The 26,843-nt window shown below is 42.6% G+C and overlaps 1 protein-coding gene across 1 annotated transcript in view; it reads left to right on the top strand.

Moving 5' to 3' along the window:
- Nucleotides 1-1,808: 1,808 nt before the first annotated feature.
- LOC126176163 (diuretic hormone receptor-like) overlaps nucleotides 1,809-26,843 on the top strand; it is a 301,518-nt gene continuing 276,483 nt past the window's right edge. The window contains exons 1-2 of the mRNA XM_049923305.1: nucleotides 1,809-1,852; nucleotides 1,937-2,070. Coding sequence (XP_049779262.1) covers nucleotides 1,809-1,852; nucleotides 1,937-2,070 — 178 coding nt within the window. The remainder of the gene's footprint in view (nucleotides 1,853-1,936; nucleotides 2,071-26,843) is intronic.

The raw sequence follows: 26,843 nt of genomic DNA, 5'->3' as shown, positions 1-26,843 counted from the left end.
GTTTACTGATTCTATTTGTGACTCATTGATATTGGTGCATGGGATACTTTTTTTCCATTCGCCTAAAATCTCCCTTACACAAAGAGTGCAATTTCCCAGTATCCCACTAGCGAACAAAAAGTCTGGCCCTGCCTTTTACTACGTCTGAACATGTGCCATCTATCCATTGCATGTGTCTACAAACAAGACTAACCAGTGCTGCCTGTGATAGGAAAATGGATATTTTCGACGCGCAATCGAGGAAGAGCAAGCGTACGAGGTATAACGCAAGTACAGGGTCATCCCGCCGTAGTACTTGCTTGAACAGGTGATCGTAAGAAGAATATTAAGAACGCTGTGAAGATAGATTCGTCTGACAAGAGGGAACTACATTATTAGTATCAAGGCCGCCAACGGCAGAAGCATTTTGGGATACATACGCTTACGTCCGGGATGTCAGTGTGTGCAGCTGCAAGATAGGTCTTTGATAGTAAGTTTCACTGTCCGCATTGGGACATTTCGTCTCAAATAGGTCTGACTAGTGCGGCAGTGACGCGTGTGTCCTCCACAATCTTAATGTGTTACTGTCAGCACACCTTTTGTGCATACTTCGGATATGAATTCATACGAGATATTGATAAGAGTGCATTTACTGTTGAATATATCTTTTCGCCACGCATGCCTCATTTTTCCAAGCTTTGTAGCAGGTTGAACTAATTACGTATTGTAGCGTTACAGGCACAACGTAAGGTAACAGACTGCCAATAAACTACATCACAGTTCATGTCATATATTATTCGACCAAGCTGGCCATCTGAGATCTCTTTTGTTAGACCCATAATATCAACTGCAGTCCTGTCCTCAAATACCCAACTTCTTGCGGCTCCCAGACTGTGCAATAACATAGGGTAACTGTTGACTTCCGCGAGTGTATACTATCTTCGAATCAACTAAGTTATATTCTGAGCAGACTGATTTAAGTTGTTCTAAGTTGTTACTGCTATTGTAGTTTTTGTAAAATCTTCGAGTTCTGTGTCTGAACAGTAAAAATGTAGTTAAATTGTTTTTTTGTATGTATATAAATCCATACTTTGCTCTCGAATTGGCTAAGTATTATTGTTTTGTTTCTTTTCAGATTATGGGCAGTCATCGAGGCTTGTGGCTGTATTCTCTGCTGCAAGAGCTGCTGAAGAGTGCTTCCTCTGTCTAAATAATTGAAAATTACCTTGTAGCGTGAACAGTGACAAAATATGAACTGTGTGTCTTTGAAATCTAAATTCGTATAAATACATTTGTTTAAACGGTATAAGCTATGGGAAAGGTTCTGTTGAAGTTTGATGAGGGACCAAAGCTATTAATTACCAAAAATTATTTACAGACATCAATCCAACTGAAAGCCGACTAAAATATAATTTGGTTGTTTGCTCTAATGGAGGAAATTTATCTGAAAACTCGCTTCAAAATTTTTATAGCAATTAACATAACTCAAAGATTTTTTTCCGACTTTAAGCGGATTATACCACGAACAAGGAACAGCAGCGCAAATTTTCCGAAGAGTTTTCCCATTTTACACGAAAATGAAGAAGAAATATCTGTGACAAAATGAATCGCAGGCAATTTGTTGATATTTCAGTGTGGTGTTCACATTTACGTGGAACTAGTACCTGAATAATTTCCCTTAAGTAGTTTAAAAAGTGACTCCATTGGTGACGGTTGTAAAGCAGATGTGCGACGTATCTCAAGACTCCGTGCCGCTAGGACTTGCCCTTTCATTGTGCCGTGCAGAGCGCCAGAGGCAGATGGGAACGTAGCTGAGGGAGTCCACCACAATGGAGATGGACGCCGAAGTGCAGGCGCTGCTGAATGCGACAAGGTGGGATGCGGAAGAATTGCGCTGCTACCTGGGGGCGGCGGAGGTGGCTGCAGGGGGCGCCGCTGGAGACAGCGGAGGCGGGAGCGGAGGCGGTACTGGGGGCGGCTGGTGCCCGCATTCCTGGGACCGACTGCTCTGTTGGCCACCAACCAAGGCCAACACTGCCGCCGTCCTGCCGTGCTTCGCCGAACTCAATGGCATCCCCTACGACACTTCTCGTAAGTACCAACTAACAAAACGTTTGATAGACTTCACACACTTCATTACCATTAGCCGCAACGAAGAGCGTAAGTGGAGAATATGTTTAGTGTGAAATCTGACACTTTTCAGGAGAACGAAATAGCAATATATGTCTGTTTGAACGTAAGTGATATGAGCCCAGAAAGCTCAGATGGTATTCTGATACTCCAGAATTATGCTGCACACCGCACCTGCCGGAAAACTAATGAGACAAATTAAAAAATAAATACTTCATTAAGAACGGAAGTGCCATACCAGGAAACTTACTGGTTCTGACTGCCAATCCGAAAGTTTTTGAAGTTAATTCCTGCAAAGAAGAAAACAGCAACCACCGACTACGAATAATGCTAATCATTTATACAGATGGCACGGTTGACGGTTTGTAAGCGACGGGTTCAGCTTCATTTGGCTGTTCCCGTTTATACTACGTCTGTTGTGCTTATGTTAGCCGATATATGTTTTTTTCCAGCAACTGATGTAAATGACATCAAACGTGGTAATGGTGCTGCTTATATAAATAATATTAGTAACAGCCGTTATTTGCTCGTTTCTTTTTTGAAACGATTAACTTGTATTTTTGTAGAAATGCCAGTTTTTGGCAAAGTAAGAGGAAGCAAACTTTTTTCCGAATTCCATTAATACTAAGGCATTACGTTGTATTTGTGATGATACAAGTATAGAAATGTAGTACCGCTTTTAACAGGAATGTAGTCAACAACATCCATTTCTGTTATCTTTTCAATTCTGTAACCTCAGACAGAAGCACAGTTTAGCACAAAGACCACGCGCCATCCGCTAACGCAATTTTGAAAGACTTTCTCCATAATTTGGCTTCTGGATTATGTGTAGGGACATGCAACATCCTAACAGAGAACAAAACAAAATGAAATGAAATGATCATGTGGCATTGATGGCCAGGAGTCCGCCCACGGGGGACAAGAGAACAAGTTCCTATTGCAAAGTATTTTTTCTCCTTGGTCAGCTGCTTCAATTTTTGCACAACCGTTTGAATCGCACTGAATATTCAGGTAGGATGACCTGATGTAATTGGATAAAAAGTGTCACTGATAGGAAAAATTATTTAGGTAGTAACACTGCGGTGAGTATGGTGGTTTAGCAGCACAGGTTCGCCTTCAGTCTTTAACAGTTCTGAATTCATATCACTCTCAGGTAAAAAAGACATAACATTATGAATAAGAATGGATAATATGCTTCCTATAATGTCACAGCATAATATGATTCTATGATGCGTACATACATCGTCCATACAATGTGGAACACAGAGAGATTCTACGCTTTTCATTTTCACTGCACCATTATGTGCAAAATAATCACGTTCCTGTTCCACGACATGCCATTTAGTTCACAAATTATTAGAGGCTTGAGCATGAGTAAGCTTCAGCTTATTCAATTAACATGAGCGAGAGAATTATGTGATTGACCTGAATTGTATTGGTTAAAAACAGTCTTGGTTGCAATTTTACTTTTTTTATTTTTCAACGACGCGTTTCGCCTTATTTAGGCATCTTCAGGTTGTCGTAATTTGGTATTTCTTAGAAGAATCCTTTAGTCAGTGTAGCCAAAGGGCATCGTCGAACATATCAGGCCAACATCGCCTTCGTTAAACTCAGTAAAAACTTTTCTGGATGGACGCAAGTGACACCAAGATCTGTATAACGCGTTCCCGTTCACAGGAGCGAGTAACAGAAAGTTTTACTGAGTTTAACGAAGGCGATGTTGGCCTGATATGTTCGACGATGCCCTTTGGCTATACTGACTAAAGGATTCTTCTAAGAAATGCCAAATTAAGATAACCTGTAGATGCCTAAATAAGGCGAAACGCGTCGTTGAAAAATAAAAAACTAAAATTGCATCCAAGACTTTATAACCAATACTGTTAAGCACTGGTTTGCTGTATGCCACATATGGATTGGAAGAATTTCTATGATTGACCTGAAGGTCAGTAGCATCTGTAATTGAGTTTCTTCACCACCGTGTTTTATGTCTGTTATGTTTTTTAAACAAATGACAGTTTTTCAGTCTGAATGCTTCCTATAACCCATTCTAAAGGTAGGCTTGGCGTTGGCAGTCGACAGTCAGTGGCGGCGGTCTCGTTCTCTGTCTGTCTGTCTGTCTGTCTCTCTCCGTCCCTCCCTCCCTCTCTCTCTCTGTCTCTCTCTCTCTCTCTCTCTCTGTAAGCGCTCTGACGTCAGAATCGGCTGCTGCGGAACGCTATGTGTTGTTCTGAATACATTGCAATGCTTTCCATATTTTCCGGATGGTACCTGTTCAATATTGTTGTTAGAAATATCGTCCTTTCTTATTTTTCATTCGTTTCGTGTATTCACTGATCCAAAACTGAAGTTGAGTGGGCTTCTGTAAAGTATTCAGATTCTGGTGTTAACGTCAGACAATCCTAATAGTGTCGGTTGAACAGTGTTATTAAAAATATGTTGCCTGTTAGTTTCCATTCATTTAGCGTCTGCTGCTTTCTGAAACATAGTTCAGCGAATATCTGCGCCGTTACATTCTCCTGTTTTACTTCCGCCTGCCACCTAGGTGTTAGCTGCGCAGCTCATCAAAAAATAAATTTTCACTAATTGTTACTTTGTTGCAGTTTATTTGTGTATCAGTGCTCTTTAGTTTAGTCAAAAGTGTCGTCATGGGTAAGAAATGTGGATGTTGCCACAGGTTAGTCAGTACGGGAGAAACCTGTCTGGCCTCCGCGTTTGTATTTGGCAGGAGTGATGTAGAGGGAAGCCAGTTATCAGATGCAGCGCTCTCATACAATTGTACATTATGTAGTCGAGACAAGAGTATCCTGGAATAAGGAAGAAAGACTCGTGCTCATCAGGCAGTATTAGAAATGACGCATTTTGTATTAGATAGGATGAAGGGGGGAAACGGTTCAAATGGCTCTGAGCACTATGCGACTTAACTTCTGAGGTCATCAGTCGCCTAGAACTTAGAACTAATTAAACCTAACTAACCTAAGGACATCACACACATCCATGCCCGAGGCAGGATTCGAACCTGCGACCGTAGCGGTCACGCAGTTCCAGACTGAAGCGCCTAGAAACGCACGGCCACACCGGCCGGCTGAGGGGGGGGGGGGGGGGGTAACGGAGTGGTATCTGGTGAAAGGAGAAAAACACAGAATTCACACTTCAGATTCAAGTTAGCAATCAGTTTGACTTGTTACCTGAAATAGGAGACGGCTTCTGTCGTTCTCCCAGCAAAGCAGAGTGGACCAGACTCGGAGGAACATCTGTGCTAGGTCAGTTAAAATTCAAAAAGAAAGAAAAGAGTGCTGCAAGCTGTCAGTCACAGGAGGGGTGTACGCTAAACGATACAGGAAAAACCGTATCTACACTACTAGGTCATAAGCGTAGTGAAGTCTAGTGGGAAGCTTAGCCAGACGACAGAATCTTCAGAGATTCTGGCGGGGGCGGATAAGGCACGTACAGTACGTAGTGCAGGTAACAGCCTGGATATCTACTTATAATATAGCATTAAAGGTGTTCTGGAGGAAATAGGTGCAGCAAACGCACACATTTGTGTAGGCTGTGTGGAAGTTTTCCAGCGATACGACTAGCCTGGATTGACGTGGTAGTCAGAAGTGTAAACAAAGAGCTGAGTTTGTTGATTTCGATTGAAAGTCTCATAAATGTGCTACATCTTTTGCTGCAGTTTGGAGATAGGGATACACAAGTCATGGCCTGCACCTGAATAAGAGGGGGAGGTGAGCTGAGCACCTTGCAAGAAGTGTAAGGGCGGTTACAAGTATACAAGACCAAAACCATCTGAATACTGCAGTCGGAGGTGTACATTTCTTAGCTTAGGGTCAGCTAATAGACAGACACTTGAAAGAAATTAGAATACAACAGGACCTTAATAGGCTCATATTTAATAATTTGTAGGAAGGCACAGTTAATTTGTTTCAGCAGAATGTCAAGGGGCTGAAAAATAAGATCAGCTACTTAATATATAGAAAATGAGAAAATTACTGAAGTGACAGGTGTTTTGCACCTCTCTGAACACTACCTAACCACTGGGAGAGAGAACTTAATAATCGGGGACTATAGCCGATCATCATTTTCATGTGGAATTAATATTGAAAGAGGAGGTGTTGCAACATATTTAAGAGTCATAAATATTGAAACAATTAGCTTTTGCGGAGATCAGAGGCATGTGGTTGTGAACTGTTACTGCAGAAAGCTTATTTGGTATTTGTAAGACACCACAGATCTTTCAGTTATTTATGAGGAATCTAGATGCATTATGACCTGCCTGTCGGACAAGGAGAAACGGTAGTTCATGGAGATTTCAGTGTATATTTCTTACAAGATAGAGACAAGAAAAAGTATCTCGATGGTTATTTGTGGGTTTCAGTCTATTTGGAGTAGTTAATTTACCAACTCTTGTGCTAAAAGTAAGCAGGACCCTGATTGATAACGTATTTAAAATAGTACACACGTTGAAACAATTAATGTGCACCCAATTGTCAATGAACTATATGATCGTGATGTAATTTAAATAAACAATACAGCACCTTACAGGCCTGAGGCAGACTTATACTAAGCAGTGAAATTTGTTAATGAAATCAGGATATAGTATCTCAAGAGTACGTTAAAATAGGTGATATGGGATGGGATACATATAAAAAAAAGATGCTAATGTGAAATTTAGTTCATTCTACAGTGAATTTGAGCCAGTATTTGAAAGTAGCTTACCTAAAACGTTATCCAGAGGATCCATTAAAGGCCAAGTAAGCCTTTGGTAACTAAAGACATTAAAATCTCATCTAAGAAGAAGGAGGAACTTTATATGGAGGCCAGAATAACTGATGATTTGACGTTCTTTGCATACGACAGTAAATAATGTAGTCTTTTCAGAAAGTCATTAAAATGACGAGAAGTATGCAAATCCTGATAGAAATAAGCAATTCAAACAGTGAGATTAAAACTACCCACTAAGGACACACAATGTGAAGGAATGGAGTTTTATAGTTTTTCCTCTCTCCTACGTCCCAGTCATTACAAATCGAATACTGTTTCAACTAAAATGAATGAAAAAAGATGCCAGTGGTATGTAGCAGAAGTGACTTAAAGAAACACTGAATGTTTTAATTTAAGATAATATGAGGGTAGTTAAAATATCGATATTTGTGGGTATTATTCATTCGTCTTAACAATTGTTCTACTTCTTTCGATGTCTGCAGTAAAGATGATGGTTTGCTGATATTGTGAGGCCAGTGTGATAATATGGAAACTCTTCTGCAACTAGGTAATTCATTAAACATTGACTTTTCATACTACAACAGCTCTTGTCCTAGACGAGGGCTTAACTTTTCGTTACTGTGCCTTTTTCGTTGGTATAAGCGGTAACAGGAACCCAGATGTATTACAATGTGAGGAAACAGCAGGAAAACTTAATTAAAGTTTGAACTACGTCAGGGGCCGCTGAAACGCAGGTACTACATTATTAAAATCCCTAAGTAGGGCGAACCATTAGTAAAAGTCTCCCCTTTCCGCTTCTATTTTTACTGTCAAGTACATCATACTGCGTGTGTAAGAACAGCCACTAAAATTACAGCACATGGAAGGATAGCAGATAATGAAGTTTCACTTATTGTACGTCCACAATAAAGTAAAAAGGAGTGCTTAATTTTTAAAATTTTAGGTGTCAGAATGCACATCTTTGTCCATACAACACCCAACTCTCGCCCCCCTCCCCACACCCCTCTTCGCACCTCAGCCAAAAAATTACAGGTGCTATTTTTGAAAACTTCTGATAAAACCTACAATGAGAAATAGTTCTTTACAAAATACCATTCTGAAATTCATGTCTTTAAAACATAAAATATTATTATCAAAACAATAAAACCACGAGATTTGACCTAAGCAATAGGTGCTACCGCGTGTCCCGTAGCACTGTCACTTTGCTCCCTAGTTCTGCTCGATACGTATTGTAATCAAGCTGTTTATGTTTTCTTATTGGCAACGTTACGTAGCGCTCTGTATGAAAATCACTGGCTGTGCTGTGTGCAGTCTGTGGCTAGTTTGCATTGTTGTCTGCCATTGTAGTGTTGGGCAGTTGGCTGTTAACAGCTCGTAGCGTTCCGCAGTTGGAGGTGAGCCGCCAGCAGTGGTGGATGTGGGGAGAGAAATGGCGGAGTTTTGAAATTTGTAAGACTGGATGTCATGAACTACTATGTATATTATGATTTTTCAACACTATTAAGGTAAATACATTGTTTGTTCTCTATCAAAATCTTTCATTTGCTAACTATGCCTATCAGTAGTTAGTGCCTTCAGTAGTTTGAATCTTTTATTTAGCTGGCAGTAGTGGCGCTCGCTGTATTGCAGTAGTTCGAGTAACGAAGATTTTTGGTGAGGTAAGTGATTTGTGAAAGGTATAGGTTAATGTTAGTCAGGGCCATTCTTTTGTAGGGATTTTTGAAAGTCAGATTGCGTTGCGCTAAAAATATTGTGTGTCACTTTAGTGAATGTTTGAGTACGTTCAGTTTTGCTCAGCTGTTTGAAAAGGAAATAATGTAAGAGGTTTATCAGCACAGTAATTCAGAAATTTTTCTAAGGGGACGTTACACAAGTCGTTAGTGACTATGACGTCAACTGCCACAACGCAACATTCAAACAATTACCGATGTGAACCAATAACAACTTCGGAAAGAAGCTGCTCTTATTTTAGGTATACTGTAGACACACACACACACACACACACACACACACACACAGTACCTCACGCAACGCTTCTGTCCATCGCACAGAATTTGTCACCATTGCCACTTTCACTGGTGCCGGCGCAGAGGCAAATTATACAGTTTTTATGTTGCTTTTTAATGTACATATTATTTTAAATCTCCGGCGCTGACTTGGTGCAGAGAGAAACAAAAAAATTACATGGGAGATGCCTAAATACTGTTTTAGCGCTTCCGAGCGGAATTAAGTCCTGGTAGGAAGTGTACACATTTCAATTTGTATGGTATTTGGGCGCCATACTGGGTCGAAATTTAGTTTGCCAAGTTTCCACCACTAACAGAACTCTTTGTATCGACTTAGGGCAGTAAAACAAGGGAAACACAATCTCTCTCAGAAACTTGATGAAAAATAACGTTTCAGAGACTTCGAATATAGGGCATAACTCGCCAGAAATATAACGGCTCGCTGTACAGTTTACCGACTATGTGATGTGGAGGTATTCGTGTCGGTTCTGTACCGAAATGATCAAAGTGTTCTTGAAGCGCTAATTCTCCTTTGAGTCTTCACAAAACCATAATTCCATCGGCAAGGAAAACTGCAATATCGGTCACCGTGCAGACAGCCTTCGTTTTTCCAGGCGTCGCAGTACGCGAAGTGCGTGTGGTGGCTATAAGACGCTGCATAATCTACCAAACAGCACTTCTATCCTCTCGGGCGTCAGTCACTTGGGGCCATTGAGATCCTGCTTGGCTCTGTGTGTGTCCTTAATGAACCTATCACAATAACATTCGTATGTCAATTGTGGCATCCACACCAACGTGAGCAGCAATGGCGCAAAACAGTAAAACGGATAGGCAAGAACTAATGCTGCCAATATCGATATCCGACACATGTTGGTAGATTTGCTTTTTCTTACGCAAGTCATAACAGCATCGTTACGGAAACAAATAACATACTAATTCAGTTCATGAATGAGAGACATGCTGCGTGACCTTCCCTGTTAAAGAAAAATGCAAATAACGGTAGTTCTGCTTATTTTGTGTGGTTGCGCAGAAATAGTAATTATTTGCATGTTCAAAATACATGTTACAGTTCATGCCAATCCGACACTTGTTCTATGTCGCTTTCTAGGTTGGGATATGCCGCTGGGCAGAAACGAGGGAGATCTATCGTCATGATGTACAGAAATCGCCACACAGTCATTGTCAACTCAATTGTCTTTGTTAGAATTCTTATGAACACTGTAGACGATGCTCGAACAGTCCACGGGTATACTGCCGGTTCATAGTGTCCAACGGGCACAATATTTCGGCGACCAGACATGTAGCCATGCGCTGACGAACTGAGCTCCTGACTTTTTTTTCCTTTATTGGGTTTCGATTCCCCCTAAAGGGGGCGGGCTGGCAGCAGCTTATTACGCCGCTCTTCAGCCTACAGAATTTGTTTTAAAAAGATGAAGATAATAAAAAATAATAACAGTTGGCGATAAAATCGGTGACTTAAAGGTAAAAATGGCAGAAAATTCTGGAGCGTAAAGCATAAAACACAGGGTCGATGAAGCTAATAAAACACACAGGAAGCAAAAAAACCATAGACAGACAATTAAAAAAACACGACGACAGTCTGGGTTCTGTTCGCAAGAGATATAAAAAGCACACCCAGCGACAGCATGATTTCTGTTCGCAACACTGTGGAAGGACGCACAACACCGAACACTTACTTAAACACTGCGCTAAAAGTGGGCACAAATACGACATACCACACCCGAGAGCAGGTGGGGGAAACTGGTCAGATGACAGGAAAAAGGGGGGGGGGGGAAGGAGAGGAAAAGTGAAGGGATATGGGGGAAATGAGCCAATGGAAGAGGAGGATCCATCAGAGGGGTGGGGGGTGTTGAGCAGACGGACCAGGGATTGGGGAAGGCAGAGGAGGGGAGTTCAAAAGGACTCGGGGGGAGGGGGAGAGAAAGGAGATGATAGGCGGGAGAAAACACAGGATGGAAGGGGGGAGGAAGAGGGAGCCCAGGGAAAGGACGGAGGAAAGGAGGGGGGGTTTGAGGATCAGAGTGGATAGGAAGGATAAATGGTGGGAGAGAGGGCATCATCCGGGAGGGAGAGCTGATGGAAGCCACCTTGGGAAAGGAGATGTAGGGTGTAGAGATGGAGGGTAGGAGGGACACAACGGTGAAGACGTGGCAGGGGGCGGGGATGGGAGAGGAGAGGAGCAACCAGGGGGTGAGGGGGCTCAAGACGGCGGGAGGTATAGAGGATGCAGATATGTTCGAGGAATAGGAGCAGATGGGGGAAAGGAATGAGATCATAGAGGATCCGCGTGGGGGACAGGAGGCGTATAGGGAAGGCGAGGCGGAGTGCATGACGCTCAAGGATTTTGAGGGACTTATAGAATTTTGGGGGGGGGCAGATATCCAGGCAGGACTGGCATAACAGAGGAAGGGACGGATTAAGGATTTGTAGGTGTGGAGGATGGTAGAGGGGTGCAACCCCCACGTCTGGCCAGAGAGGAGTTTGAGGAGTCGGAGGCGGTTGTGGGCCTTGGATTGGATGGAGCGGAGATGAGGGATCCAGGTGAGGTGACGGTCAATGGTGAGGCCAAGGTAGGTGAGGGTGTGAGCTCCTGAGGGCGGACGGCCGATTTAAATCCACTCCCCCCACGGGCCGCTCTCTTCGCCGTCCGCGCCCGCGCGCCGGCGGTCGCGAAGACGTGTGGCTTTGATATCCTCGGCAACGATCTTCGATGGTGCGTACTGTTTGTCTGATATAAGTCTTCCCACACTCACAGGGAATTTGGTATAGGCCAGCCTCCTCAAACCGAGGTCATCTTTCACACTTCCCAGTAGTTACCTGTGAGTGTGGGAAGACTTATATCGGACAAACAGTACGCACCATCGAAGATCGTTGCCGAGAACATCAAAGGCACATTCGACTGAAATATCCAAATAAGTCCGCGGTAGCAGAGCACTGTTTCTCCGAGTAACACGAGATGGATTATGAGCGTACCATGATCCTGGCTCAGACCTCTGAATATTGGGACAGCGTTATAAGGGATGCTATCGAAATTCGCACCAGGGAAGATCTTATCAACCGAGATTGCAGCTACAATCTCAGCAAGGCTTGGGACCCAGCATTGAATGTAATTCAGAAGAAGACTCTCAGCAAGAAGTACGAACTGGCGACCAGGGCGGACGTAGCAAGCACATCGACGCTACGACAGATTCCGAAGCCCACGTCTTCGCGACCGCCGGTGCGCGGGCGCGGACGGCGAAGAGAGCGGCCCGCGGGGAGAGAGGATTTAAATCGGCCGTCCGCCCTCAGGAGCTCAGTTCGTCAGCGCACCTGATGATGGCGACATGTCTGATCGCCGAAATATTGTGCCTGTTGGACACTATGAACCTGCAGTATACCCGTGGACTGTTCGAGCAACAAATACGCCGGGAGAAACTGAAGAATCACAATGTAGACGATGTTCTGACACTTTATTGCAGTGCAAAAAGTTCAGAACTTTTACCTTTATGGAGAATTTCCGAAAGGTTGGCTACTATGTTTTTATCCAAGCATTGCACCCTTCTATTTACCTCCTCCCTCAATCTCTTTTGCTTTTACTACAACTCGAATTTTGTTTCTTTAAATGACTCTTTGAAAGTTAATTCGTGGGGCTGTTATATAAGGTGATTGAGAATGTATGCAAAATTTAGTTTACTAACAAATTTATTTTCCCAAAACAAAGACAGACATAAATTATGCTAAGCAAGTCGTGATCGAATACCGTTAACAACTAACAGGTGATTTAAGACCACAATGGAAAGGATCCTAGGTGGCATAAGTTAGTCTAGCACTCTGGCGCTAAAAATATGGATAACGCAATCTCAATTGATCTGATGTTGAGCAGACTTTCATTGTTCAAATCTACAAAAGTGTATGTAGGTGCAGCTGAGAGCCAATGGCGATTGAGATCTGTAAGCCCTGACAAAGGCCGGAGCAGCAGTACGTTACCCTGTTTGCTTCGTGCAGCGATGTAACTTGCAGCTGACGAGATGTGTGCGGCGGAGGCGAGACGTAAAACGGCACCTGTGAATCGATCGCAACCATGAACAAAATGAAAAATCTCACGGTCTAATGACCAGGCAAATAGATCGTAATTTACTCTCTACCAGAGCCCTGATATCACGGTAGATTTCAGTTTGTGACACACTCGTTCGCTGGTCGTACCAAGGACCAATTTGGTTCACTTATACAACAGAGCCCACAACCACACCAAATGTACAGACTGGTAAACCAAAAACGAATAAGTGTACCTTCGGCAAACGAGTAGTCCGAGACGTTTGAAGTCACACTGTCGGTACAGCAAGAAATTCACCATATGGTCCCCAATCTAAACTACTCGCAAGTGAAGTCAGTCTCAGGGCAGGTTCCAAGCACCAACAACAAACGCCAGAGTATCGACCAGAAGTCCTCTTACCAGACCCAAGTCTAGCAACTGAGTGCCTCGCACCTCCTCAGAAAAAAAATCCGTTTTCGCGCAAAGTGCACGAACGACACTGCCTTAACGAGGTCTTGAGCCAATGACGCTACTCTTGAGGAGCTAAATCTCCCTTCCCAGATGACAGCACAAACTCATGTCAAACTACGGCAAGAGTTACGAAACCTGCATCACTGGAAAAAAAGGAAACCGGCAATTACTGCCTTTTAAGTTTTCGTGGAGGGGGAAGATGTTTTTCTCTGAAGTCACGTCGCTTCCACAGCAAGAAGCGAACAGATACAGTCTTAGAGATCTTTATCTAAATCGCCTGTGCCTTGAAGCCTGTTACTACTAGCTATGAGGTTTAGTAAAGGCTCTATCTCTAAATGTTTCACAGATACTGGAGTTTCTTATACAACCGAGGTGGCCAATGGAAGTGGGTCACAGGCCGATTTGCAGTACCGTTGAACACGAAAACTTATGAATTTTTATTACGCGTGGCTCTGCAGTAAATGCCTGGTTTACGGCTCCACCGTGTAGATGCGTCCCTTTAGTTTATCACCCCCAGCCCAGCCTTCGCCTGGCGCCAATGTAGGTATAGCGGTATTGGTTTTCTAGAGACATTTCTCGACAAGGGGATGCTCTGTCTGCCCTGTACGGCTGAGGACCTGTCCAGCAAGATTTACTGAGGGATGGGCTCGCCGCCAATTGCTTCCAACTCCCAACATGCCGTTTCTGTGAGCTAAGAACGATAAAAATACCTCATGCTCTCAGCGACCTACCAGGCTCCATAAACGCCTGCTGAGGCCGTTAACTTTCTAGAGTCTCGCTCAAGGTCTGTCAGGTTGTAACAAAATGTTTAATAATTTTCCGTATACGCAAAAATAGATGAGAGGGTAACTTGTAGTCTCTCACTGCCTTCTACCTGCCGTTGATTTCTGCATGGGTAGCGTCTCACTTCAACTGTATGTATTGTGACACAAAGCACAGGAAATAATTGAAAATAGAAGGGGAATCTCATCCTGATAACCGATATTTGTGAAGAAGGTAACTTTTTCAATCAGGTGTCATTCACTCACATGAAGATGCAAGCCAGCGAGAGTACAAATAAACTTTGATGTGAGTAGTATGAATTATGTTGGACCCAAGGGTCATTGATACATCGCAGACTTCCGATAAAGATTCGCTAGATTGTTAAAAGGCCTTCCATCATAGAAATATACCCATTCACACCATATCCTGTGGTGAGAGATGTCTAATGTCCCCAATCATTTACAATGTACTGGAGTATGAACTGTTCTCTGCTCATTGATTTACCCCTTCTCAAACACATACATTATCAAATTCTCAATGAACAAGGAAATCACATTTGTAATCTGTTTGTCGTATTAATTAAGTTGTATAAATTTGTGTATTATTTTCTATGACACGAAAAAAATACAGGCACATAATCAGAGCATTAATAAATGTGCAGACAAATATATATCTCACATTCAAGACAGGTTAATTGATACATACAAAACCACAAAACGATATTACATAATGATATTAAATAAGGGTAGCCTACCAGTACCTCCACAAGAGACAAATTTTACAATTGAAAATGTCACATGAACTGAAAACATGGCCCTTTGCACTCACACAAACTGGAATGGTAGGACTGAAGAACAGCAATTTCAGCCAGAGTGGAATGGCCTCTCCCTCAGCACCTGATGTGGCAGAGGTGGCAGCAGACGTCTCTGGTGTTTCCTCTCGTCTCGCAGCATCTGGTGTCTGGGCAGCAACCGGCATCTTGAACAGCTTACAGACCCTTGGCGTCTTCCTGGTCAGGCAGCAGTTAGCCGTCAGTGACTGGTGTGACAGCATTGCATTTGATGTGCAACCCGTCCCCTACCATAGAAATCCATTCAGCGTTAGCAGGACGTGGGGCAGCTCTGCTCTTCCCGTTCACCTGTGCATCGGAGCACACCTGCTGGCGCAGGACATCGGATTTGCTCGCCTGTTGTCGACGTCCTTCTCGGCGCCCCACTGAGTCGGTTAGGCTCAGCGAGCGTGTGGACTGTGGTGTCACGTGTCTCGCTCGCCCCTTGATTTGCGGCCTGGCGGGTCGTTGGCCGCTAGGGTGTTACTGTCGGCATGTGGTGGCGTCCCGCTCTCTGCACTGGTTTTTGAGACGTGCCACCTACAGTGGTAGATGACAGGGCTGCGTGACACATAGGCATGTCAGCTGGCAGGCCGGTTCTGTCACAGCGGGGGGCAGTTCCCCACACCTGGACCAGTATAGCTGAGTCATTAAGGCTGCCCGCTCCCAGCTTGCTTTTCACTGGCTGGTGTGGGCCGTGATGTCCAGTGAAATTCCAAAAATTAATATAATGACTGCAGGACCCTGTTAAGGTTATATGGACGTAACTTATGTGGTGTGAGGAGTCTGTGTGTGCGCGTGTCATGCACTCTAATTTTACTCCTGTCATGCACTCTAATTTTACGCTGTCACTACCCCTATACCTCCACCAAACCTGCAGATTTCTCCCAGTACTAAATACTAACTTATTCTACTATCCTATGCCTTTGATAATACTACCAAAGCGAATTTCCATGCATTTTATTCCTTGTGTACTCCTCTTTTATTTTTTGATGTCCGTCGGTGTTGCCTGCTGACGCTGAAGTGACCAGGAAGTGCGTCTACTCACTCATGTGCTGGTGATTTGCCTGAAACCTTTGAAGTGGCATTTTACGATTGTGTACACGTAATGTTACATAGTATAATGATGGCTACTGCTGCTGAAATGAAACAAAAGCATAGTGAATTATATATACAAATATATTTTTTTGTAAAATAACTCCCATCTAAGGTTCATCACTTTGTTTCTCCTTCCTATTTCCGGGTCTGGGGTTCGCCAGCCTACCATGACTTGCACTTGTCCGTGAAATTGCCCATACACAATATTGCGCCCACGGCGCTCACATAGTGCTGGCAAAATTCCACCGCAAGACAGGCTACATCGCACGACAGGTGATGGATCTTATCACACCGAGTCGTAGCGTCGACATGCGCCCAAAGTGTGGACTACTAACACCACACGAAACAATCCGAAAGTCGAGACGCACATGCTCTATGGCACGATTTACCGTCTAGACACCACGAAAAACATAAAGTGACCCACGTCCGTCCCTTGGAGAGTGTACAAGAAACCACTTAAACACAAACAATTTCATCGACCATGGTGATAATTGTGAAGGCTCTTCTACGAGAATGCTATGACAGAGTACGACGCTCAATTGCGGAAATCGGACAACAGTCCTGAGGTCCACAGAAATGATAGCAGTATTCAATTGTATGGAGTACTCAGTATTTCAATGTGGTTGGTTTGGTATGCCACAAAATGTTCCAACTGGTCATTACAAATAACTGGCAACGGAATTTTAATTCGATTTGACACCTTCCGGTAAATGGTAGCTTGAATATGTCACAAATACAAAACTCATTAGACCACGTTCAACAAGGACTCTTGCTGAAAACTAATGAAAATTGTGGTGTCACCGCCAGACGCCACACTTGCTAGGTGGTAGCCTTTAAATCGGCCGCGGTCCGTTAGTATACGTTGGACCTGCGTGTCGCCACAATCAGTGATTGCAGACCGAGCGCCGCCACACGGCAGGTCTAGAGAGACTTCCTAGCACTCGCCCCGGTTGTACAGCCGACTTTGCTAGCGATGGTTCACTGACAAAATACGCTCTCATTTGCCGAGACGATAGTTAGCATAGCCTTCAGCTACGTCATTTGCTACGACCTAGCAAGGCGCCATTACCAGTTACTATTGATGCTGTAAAACATGTACCGTCAAGAGCGATGTTCACCATTTATGGATTAAAGTTACGTATTCCACAGCTACGTCCTTTTTTGCTAGTCTAATTTCCTTGACCTGTTCCAGACCTCACGCCAGCCTGCGTGAGCTAAAACGCGTGTCTTTCGGCTTCCTCTCATACCGGGTTGGCTCTCTTGCCAATCCACAACAAAAATGACAAACAAACATAATAACACCGAAATACAACAAATGGAAAATTACGCTAAGCAACACAATATCGACTTTAAATTACGTAGAAAACTTCATCCATGGAGACTATTTACATACTGCAACTTCTCTTCCCGTTGCAGTTCTCTTGTCTCTTAGTGCTTAATATCACTCGTTCCAATAGTTTCTGCGGCATTGTTTTGAGCTGAGACCGCAGCAGCTGTGTGTCAATTTCTGTTTGGAGTTCATCTGCGTGAACCCCGTGATGGCCTCAGTTCCACAGATTCGCTACGTTGGTCATTCCATTGAGTTTGACCGTTGTAGGTCTTGCTATTGCTTTGCTGTTGGTCCCTAGAATCCTGTTGATCCTGGTTCGAGTTCTGTTGCGCTCTCCAGTTTCCGTTTCGTCGGTAGTTATTGTTGTTATGATCCGTAGTAGTTGTTGTAATGATTATAATTTCCTCGTCTTCTACTTTCCCATAATGGCTGGTTATTCCCATTGAAGTTAGAATTTGGGTTTCGATTCGATCGATGTTTTCCCCCATTTCGTCCGTCGTCATTCCTCTCGATCAGTTTGTACCAAAATATTTAATAATTTTCTGTATACGAAAAAATATATGAAAGGGTAATTTTCTCCTCCCTCATCTTTAACATCATCCTTAAATTTGAGAAAAACCTTGCCTACATCGGAATTTGTCTCAGAAATCTTCTTTTTTATCTCATCATCTAGTTCCCTTTTAAAATCCTTAAACCCCTGTTCAAATTTCATACCTAAATTCCTCAGTTCTTCTCCAATATCTTTTTGAGATTTATTAACCGCTTCTACCACCTTACTAACAGCTTAAATCTTTCTACTCAAACCTTCTTTTACATCCTTCCTCTCTTCTCTTACAAGTTTCATGTCTTCAAGTAAACCTTCTATCATTCCTTTCATTTCCTCTAACAGTGCGGTAAACGTACTTTCAATTTGAACTTTCTTCCCCACTTCTCTCTCAACATCTAGTTGTGTCTTAATTACTATATGTTCTTCCACCATTTCCATACCGGGTTCTTGTTCTTTATTTTCCCCATGCTCATCACTCCACACCTTAAAACTGGCTACCCATTCATCCTCTTTGATAGTCATCTTTTCTATTATTTGCTCCAAACACAAACAAACCACAGCCACTAATTTTGAATCTTCGATTCAAAGATTGCAAATTCTTTAAGACAGCGTCAAGCTACCCTGCCCTGTCACTTCACAGTCGACATATGACAAGAAAACGGTTAATGGAGATTCATCGTGACCGTGAATTTGTAACCAAAAAATGTTCAAAGAAAAACTGCATGAAGCAAATTAATATTGTGTAAACCCCACGAACCCGTTCTACTTCCCGAAACTTCAAAAGCACACCTCTATATCAGAATTTTGCAAACCCTGATAAAATCCTGATAATAACATTCTTTGATAGTGGAAAACAGTAAAACACTCTGAAGCTAATTTGATGAGTAAAGACACAGTGTACTGTAATTTTGCTTACCAGTAACAGTTAAACCCAGATAAATTTGCATTTAAACATGAATGAATGGGAATATGACACGAAGCGGCATGTAAACAGAGATTGTGTACATTGACAACTGTGACACTCAAAGTTCCCTCTAACACGCTAACTGGAACCAATGGGAAATAAGACACTTCTTTGTAATTGGTCGGGGTAAATAACTTCAGTGGCAGATGCCGCAACTTACGCGTTTGGCCACATTTCGCAGTGTAACACATAAATCTCCTGTGTAAAATACTGTGTATACACATCGAAGCACACCATTCCAATAGACATATACAACACATACAACGACTGGTACAAATACACTGAAAAGCAAAAAATAAATAAATAAAATAAATGATGGAAATAATTAACGTTAGTGGTGAGGTCAACAATCACTAGAGGTGAATAGTCTTTACAATACACTGCTTTTATTTACAGAGAGAAATATTAAGAGATAGTGTACTACAATGCAGAAAGAAATTACATTGGTTACAAAAGGGGAATGGTTCTGGGTCGGCATGATTTGGCGACGGTGGTAGAAGCAGTTTGAAGTTGCTGATATGAATCCTACAAGTTCATCCAGTCCTGTCCTTGGCGTTGGCTCTTTCGATACAAACTGCTGGCGGTTGTAAGAAGTTGCGTAGCATCAATTTGTCGTAGGTCGGAACAAACTAACTACATATGCCGCATGTGAAGGTCGTATTAGCTCAACTGCAAATCTCAAACACGTTAGTTTGACACAGTGCACCTCGTTTTTAAATTAACATTCCGCTTGTTATACTTCGACAATTGCGAAGCTAGACAGTCCATCTACTGTTAATATTCATGGTACATAATAACAATGTTCCCGCGAAAACAGTCACTTACGTAGCAACATACTTTACGGTTTCCACATTGGCAGTTAGCGTTTAATCATACGTCATATATCGTAGTCAAGAAAATGAGCAATATTAAATTTACAGTTTATGTAATGCAGCTCAATTCCATACCGACCACTATACTGCCTGTTCACGAGTGCATTGTCATTGCCACAAGCTTCGTCCGGCAAAACCAACAGCGTTTGCGTAATACAACGTCCGCTTAGAATATCCATCAGAAAGTCCAATTTCAAACTGGTCTAACACAAGAAAGTCCGCTATTAATATCGCGTTAAACGCACACCATTACTACACACAGTACTTGCTTCCATACCGTCAAGCTTACGCTCCATCTGCCACTGTCTGCTCACTGTTCGTCCCGGCAGCTATCGATACTTCTCTCGCTGCACAGCTCTTACAACACTTCTGCCTATTGCATTCTGTTTCACACAATATATTCAATAAAACTATCTGTGAGATCATAAAAAAAAAATCCAAGTCTTTACATAAGGAACTCGTATAGAAAATAGAACAGTAAACATAGTCACACACTTTATGTTCTACACTACGTAACCAAATGAAAAGCGTTACATATCATCAGAATTATATCTATGGGGTACAAGGCAGTAAAAGAAAGGAAAAAATATATATATCTCGTTATTAGCCATGGCATCACAAGCTCTCCATTCTACTCTGCACAAAAGTGAAACAAAATGAAATAGGCACAAATACATTTTTCGCGACTTATTTCCTACCTAATAATACTTTCATTATTTTAAACATAGCTGCGTAACAGCAACGGTTCCACGTAATCAGATGAAAAACAGCAGACCAGTTGCAAAGGATAAAGTAATCTTTACCTAGGTTTCAATAGGTTTAAACCTATCTTCTTCAGAAGACGGCAGTATTACATTAACATGGCATGATAAATCGTTGCAATTTTTACAAACATCTCCATAGCTCCATTAGTTCAAATACAATATAGCCCTACGAGTAGGGTTCGTCAAATAAATAAAATTAAGTACATGGAGGTCGGAGCGCGTATAAGCAACGACGTATCATGCCATGTTAATGTAATACTGCCGTCTTCTGAAGAAGATAGGTTTAAACCTATTGAAACCTAGGTAAAGATTACTTTATCCTTTGCAACTGGTCGGCTGTTTTTCATCTGATTAATAATACTTTACTATTTTGTCACTATCATCTTTCCTTGTCATAAATGGGGAGTGAGAATTGTCGTTGGCCTAAACAGCAGGTAACACTGCAGAGGCAGTTGCTGATCCACATCCGTTTAACCGTCTCTGTGACACACTTTTAGGTCTACAGATTAAGTCGAGATCATTATGTATATTTATTCTACAATGTGAGAATGTATTAGACTGAATTTCAGCTCTACTTTGGTGGAGCTAGAGGAAAGGTGCACGAATGGTTCATTTCTTTTCTTTGTTTTCGTCGCTGTGCATTAATTACAAGACCTTGTGTTTGGTCAATACTTCCTTCATATGATCTGTGGTCATGTTGCAGTAGATCCTAGCAACCTGTGTCTCCTATATAAATGAAGTTCGTTTTTTGACTGAATGCTCATATGTTTGTTGCAAGAGTTGTCCCACCGTTACTACGACTATACCGCAAAAACGAGATTAAAGTTTCCCTCTTCTTGCTGTTCCATTAACCTGGGGCATTCCAAATCATTACATTTACCTCATACAAGAGCGCTCTGATCTACCAGCAACATCAGTTTGTAGTTTTTGTTCACATACATTGTTATTGTTCCGTGATCGCTGTACATGTACCGTCTTCAGGGATTTACTGATAATAATATTCAAAAGGAACCGCAACATTTATTATGTGAATACTCGAGAAAAGAAACTTGAACTGAAATATCCATACCACAACTATTCTAGACCATTTTCCAAAGACTTCCAGGAGAATAGAAACATTTGAGTGGGAAATCCAGTATCTTCAGAGTTGCGGGAAATAATTTTTTTAGGACTTCAGGTACTGTCACTAGTTTCTTGATATAGTTTAGGACATTCCTTCATAAAGTGCTACTTCTATATGCAACCAAAACCATTTTTTTTCTGCCGATTTTTTCAACTTTTCTCTATCCACTTGTTGTGCTTGCTAGGTACTCATTCTGGAGAGCAGACTCTGACGGGACACCCAGTTTGTCAACAGATGTCCTATTCTTCGCATTTTTAAAAGTTAATGGTACTCATTACTCCCACTTTCAGCATATGCTTGTAGTAAATTACGAAGGCTTTTTTAATTTACTGCATTTTTTTAAATGACAGCATTAGGATCATTAAGCGTTTTATTACATCTAAGAGGCATTCTGCATATTCTACAATGTAGGTACTGTGATAAGCATGTTACCAATTACATCTGACATGTTATGTGTTGTACACTGCCGGAAAAAAAATTATCAAACATGGGAATACTACTTTGATTTTAATACGATGGCAGTATTAAGGCATGTGGTGGATAGCGTATGTACTGATAAGGATTTCAACATTGTCCGCCAACAGTTAGCGTAGTGGCCTAGGTACCAAAGTGTACAATGTAATAGGAAATGCTCATAGCCAGAAGGCTCGGTGCGGTGCAAACGTGTGTAGCAAGAAGGCATCCATGCCACGGAGATGCACACGTGTTTCCTACAACCAGCTGAGTGAGTATGGAAGGGGTAAAATGTGGCCTTCCGGGCGGCGGGGTGGTCTTTTCAGAGAACTGCCGCACAAATTAGACGTGCTGCTTCAGTTGTGCAATGATGCTAGTATCAGTGGTCAGGTGAACGTTCCCACGCATGTAGACAAGGTACTTTACGTGCACGCAGCACACACGCCTACTAGGATCTCCGTAGTGTAATGGCAGGGGCGTCAGATAATACAACTAACACAGCACAGATGAAAGGGCTTTTGAGCCAGACGTGTCAACACGAACCGTTGCGAACCGGTTATTAGCCGTGGGACTAGGGTCACGCACACGTTTAGCCCGTCTTCCATTCACGCCACAGCATCAACGTGCACGGCTCGACGGGTGATGCCAGAAGATCACTTGGATGATAGAACGTGTCCATAAGTTAAATCCCAGCCGAATAACGGCTTGCTTAAGGGCTAGAGATACATCCACACATTATTGACTTCTTCAATTTGTGAACGTCTACTTGGATACTCTGCAAATCACATGTAAGTGCCTGCCAGAAGGTTCATCGAATCACCTTCATAATTCTCTATTATTCAAATCTCGTACAGCGCGCAGAATGAACGAACCCCTATATCTTTCCGTACGAGCCCTGACTTCCCTTTCTTTATATGGTGATCGTTTCTCCCTGTATAGGTCGGCGTCAACAAAATATTTTCGCATTCGGAGGAGAAAGTTGTTGGAATTTCGTGAGAAGATTTCTCCGCAATGAAAAATGCCTCCGTTTTAATGATGTCCATCCCAAATCCTGCATTATTTCAGTCACACTCTCCCCTATTTCGCGATAATACAAAACGTGCTGCCCTTCTTTGAACTTTTTCGATGTACTCCATCAATCCTATCTAGTAATGATCCCACACCGTGCAGTAGTATTCTAAAAGAGGACAGACAAGCGTAGTGTAGGCAGTCTCCTTAGTAGTTCTGTTACATTTTCCAAGTGTCCTGCCAATATGACGCAGTCTTTGGGACGGCCGCAGTGGTCGAGTGGTTCTAGGTGCTTCAGTCCGGAACCGCGCTACTGCTACGGTCGCAGGTTCGAATCTTGCATTGGGCAAGTCTGTGTGTGATGTCCTTAGGTTAGTTAGGTTTTAGTAGTTCTAAGTCTAGGGGATGATGACCTCTGATGTTAAGTCCCACAGTGGTTGGAGTCATTTGAACCATTCTTTAGCCGTCTTTGGTTAGCCCTCTCCACATTTTATGTGTGTTCCTTCCAATTTAAGTTGCTCATAGTTGTAATTCCTAGGTACGTAGCTGAACTTACGGCCTTTAGATTTGATTGATTTTTTCCTGTAACCGAAGTTTAACGGAGTCCTTTGAGCAGTCATGTGAATGACCTCACACTTTTCGTAATTTAGTGTTAGTTGCGAATTTTCACGCCATATAGATATCTTTTCTAAATCGTTTTGCAATTTGTTTTGGAAATTTTTTTCATCTACTAATGATTTTACTAGTCGATAAATGACAGTATCATCTGCAAACAACCTAAGACGGCTGCTCGGATTGTCTCCACAATCGTTTATATGGGTACGGAACAGCAAAGGATCTATTACACTACCTTGGGGAATGCCAGAAATCACTTCTGTTTTACTCGATGGCTGCCGGCCGCGGTGGTCTCGCGGTTCTAGGCGCTCAGTCCGGAACCGCGCGACTGCTACGGTCGCAGGTTCGAATCCTGCCTCGGGCATGGATGTGTGTGATGTGCTTAGGTTAGTTAGGTTTAAGTAGTTCTAAGTTCTAGGGGACTGTTGACCACAGATGTTAAGTCCCATAGTGCTCAGAACCATTTGAACCATTTTTTGAACTCGATGGCTTTCTGTCTATTACTATGAACTGTGACCTCTGTGACAGGAAATCACGAATCCAGTCACATAACTGAGACGATATTCCATAAGCACGCAGTTTCACTACAAGCCGCGTTTGTGGTACAGTGTCAAAAGCATCCGGAAATTCAGGAATATGGAATCAGTTTGAGAACCCTTATCAGCAGCACTCAACACTTCATGCGAGTAAAGAGCTAGTTGTGTTTCACAAGAACAATGTTTTCTAAATCCACGTTGACTATGTGTCAATAGCTCTTTCTTCAATTGATAATTCAATTTTTATGAAATTTAATTATTTTTTATTGTATATGTAATCTCACCGACCAACTGCTATCCCAATGTTTTTCCTTAGAATGCGTAAAGTAGAGTGTTAGAGTGCACGTCTACAATCTCCTGCCATCCAAATCTGGCATAAAAACAGCTGGCCTTACGAGTAACGGCACTGTAGCATTTGTAACCTTCTGGCTCTCACAGGAGTGGAGATATGGGGGAAAAAAAAATTTTTTCAGTCCCTGGCGTGCAAGCTGCCCTGTACAACAGGCATGTTGTGTGGGAACAGTATTAGCCTGCAAATTCAACTTACTTAGCAGTTCAGTCTACATTTGAAAGGCAAGAAACGTTTTTCTGGGCCCCAAAAAAATACTAGACTACTGTGCATATTTCAGTAGTATCAACCAGTTTCATTGGCTTGGTTTGGGTGGTAGCCTGTAGATCAGTTTATAAATAATTTGGAAGCTTCTAACGTGTAGCCTGCCTGCATGACATGCATGTTGTGAGAGTAGTATCAGCCCGCTTTGTTGACCTGTATAACAGAGGCTACATGTGCCAATGAGCATAACTGTGGATAGGTGAGACTGGTGGAGGAGGGAATGGGCACAGTGAGATGGAGGTGGAAATGGACTGAAAGAGGGGAGGTTAGGGATATGCATCAGGGAGGTGGAATATGTAGAGAGGTAGTGGACAAGTGGATTTGGAACAGTGGGAGGCAAAGATGGAGAGAGAGGTGGAGAAGGATATGGCCAGAAGATGGAGGAGGAAGCTATATTTAGAGAGATAAAGCAATTGAAGAAAGAGAGATGTAGGGAGAGGTGAAGGGACAGATTGGGGAAGAGGAGATACATATGTAGAGGTAGGAGGATGAGGGGGACAGATAAAGGAAGGAAAAGGTGGACTCAGAGAGAGGCAAGAGGAGGTGTGGTCAGTATATGTGTTGAATGCATATGGCTGTGTAGACACAGGGAAAAAGCTACAACAGAACACAGCATTTAGGAAACTGTGAGTGCTAGCCACTATTAGCATGAGACAAACGCTGGAAGAGGAAGAGAACGGTTGGAGGAAAACAAAGTGATGTGCGTGATTGTGAAATGAAACGGGAATCAGGCGTAGCTAGCAGAAAAAGGGAGTATCTGCTTTTATTATTGACAGACGGAAAGGATGGTCACACATGTTAATTTTTCGGAAAGCGCCATGAAGGTAAATAATTGAATGGTTCAGCTTTTCAGTTTCTCGTTAAATATAAACAGGGCACTCTGTTGTGCACAGAGTGCTGGATAGCTTGTGACAGAGATGGACGGCAATGACAGAGATGGAGTTCTCGAATGTTTGTGTTTTATGGATCAGCACAGCTACGATACTCAATATCTGAGACATTGTGTTTTCATAACGATGAGATCACAGGTAATTAATACTTGATGTGAAGTACTGGAGTGTATGCACAGAGAGGAACCAGCAAAATAGACATCGAATGACCGTCCAAAAAGATCCGAGTCTTGTTTTCTTCCTAGCGTATAAACGACGCAAGCGCTGTAATTACGGTGGCAGCTTGTACTAACAACTGTAAATAACAGGTGTGCATTTGTCCAGTCTGTTGTGTGTCAACATTGTATCATAAAATCTAACGGAGTAATATCATTAAATCAAGTGTTGAAGACATTCTCAAGAATCATAACTGGGGACGAGACTTTGTGTTATCATTACGAAACTAACGAGCAATGACAAAGTGTAGAATGGGTGTCTGATGGTTCGCAAAAAGCAAAGAAGGTGCGAATGTGACACGTGAGATGAACGACGTCCCAAATAAATACTTTTATGACAGCTTCACAAGGTTGTGTGAACGTTCCGTGCGTTGTGTCCCAGGTGAAGGGACGCTACACCAGTTTAACTTTTCTTTGCTTTTTCATCATGGGCGATCGAAACGTTTCCGCTTGACCGTCGCTGCAGCGTTTAAGCAACGTAGCGCTACTCCGATAGGGGAATATAAGCACCGACATGTAGGCGAAGGATTAGTGAAGCATTCGCGTCTCTCCGACGTTCGTACAGTAAATGTGGATACTTGAACTATGGCGATGTTATTACCAAATACATCCAAATGGGACCAACATGATGTTACTCTTTTATTGGCTGCCGATGAACATACAGCGGTAGATATCCATCAGATGATGAAGAATGTGTATGGGGCAGCATTTCCTTCGAAAACCAATTTTGTGCTGTTACTTCATGACGACGAGGCTCCGTAGCACAAACATCGTAGCAGCAACTCAAATGGAAGATATTCGAGCACCGGTCCTATGGTCCCGATCTCTTTCCATTCCCTCGGCCCATTAAATAAGGCCTTGAAGGCACGAAGATAACTGTCAA

This window comes from Schistocerca cancellata, chromosome 3 (assembly GCF_023864275.1).
Source record: "Schistocerca cancellata isolate TAMUIC-IGC-003103 chromosome 3, iqSchCanc2.1, whole genome shotgun sequence".
In the NCBI taxonomy this organism is placed as follows: Eukaryota; Metazoa; Arthropoda; class Insecta; order Orthoptera; family Acrididae; genus Schistocerca; species Schistocerca cancellata.
This window is presented reverse-complemented; position numbering and strand designations above follow the sequence as displayed.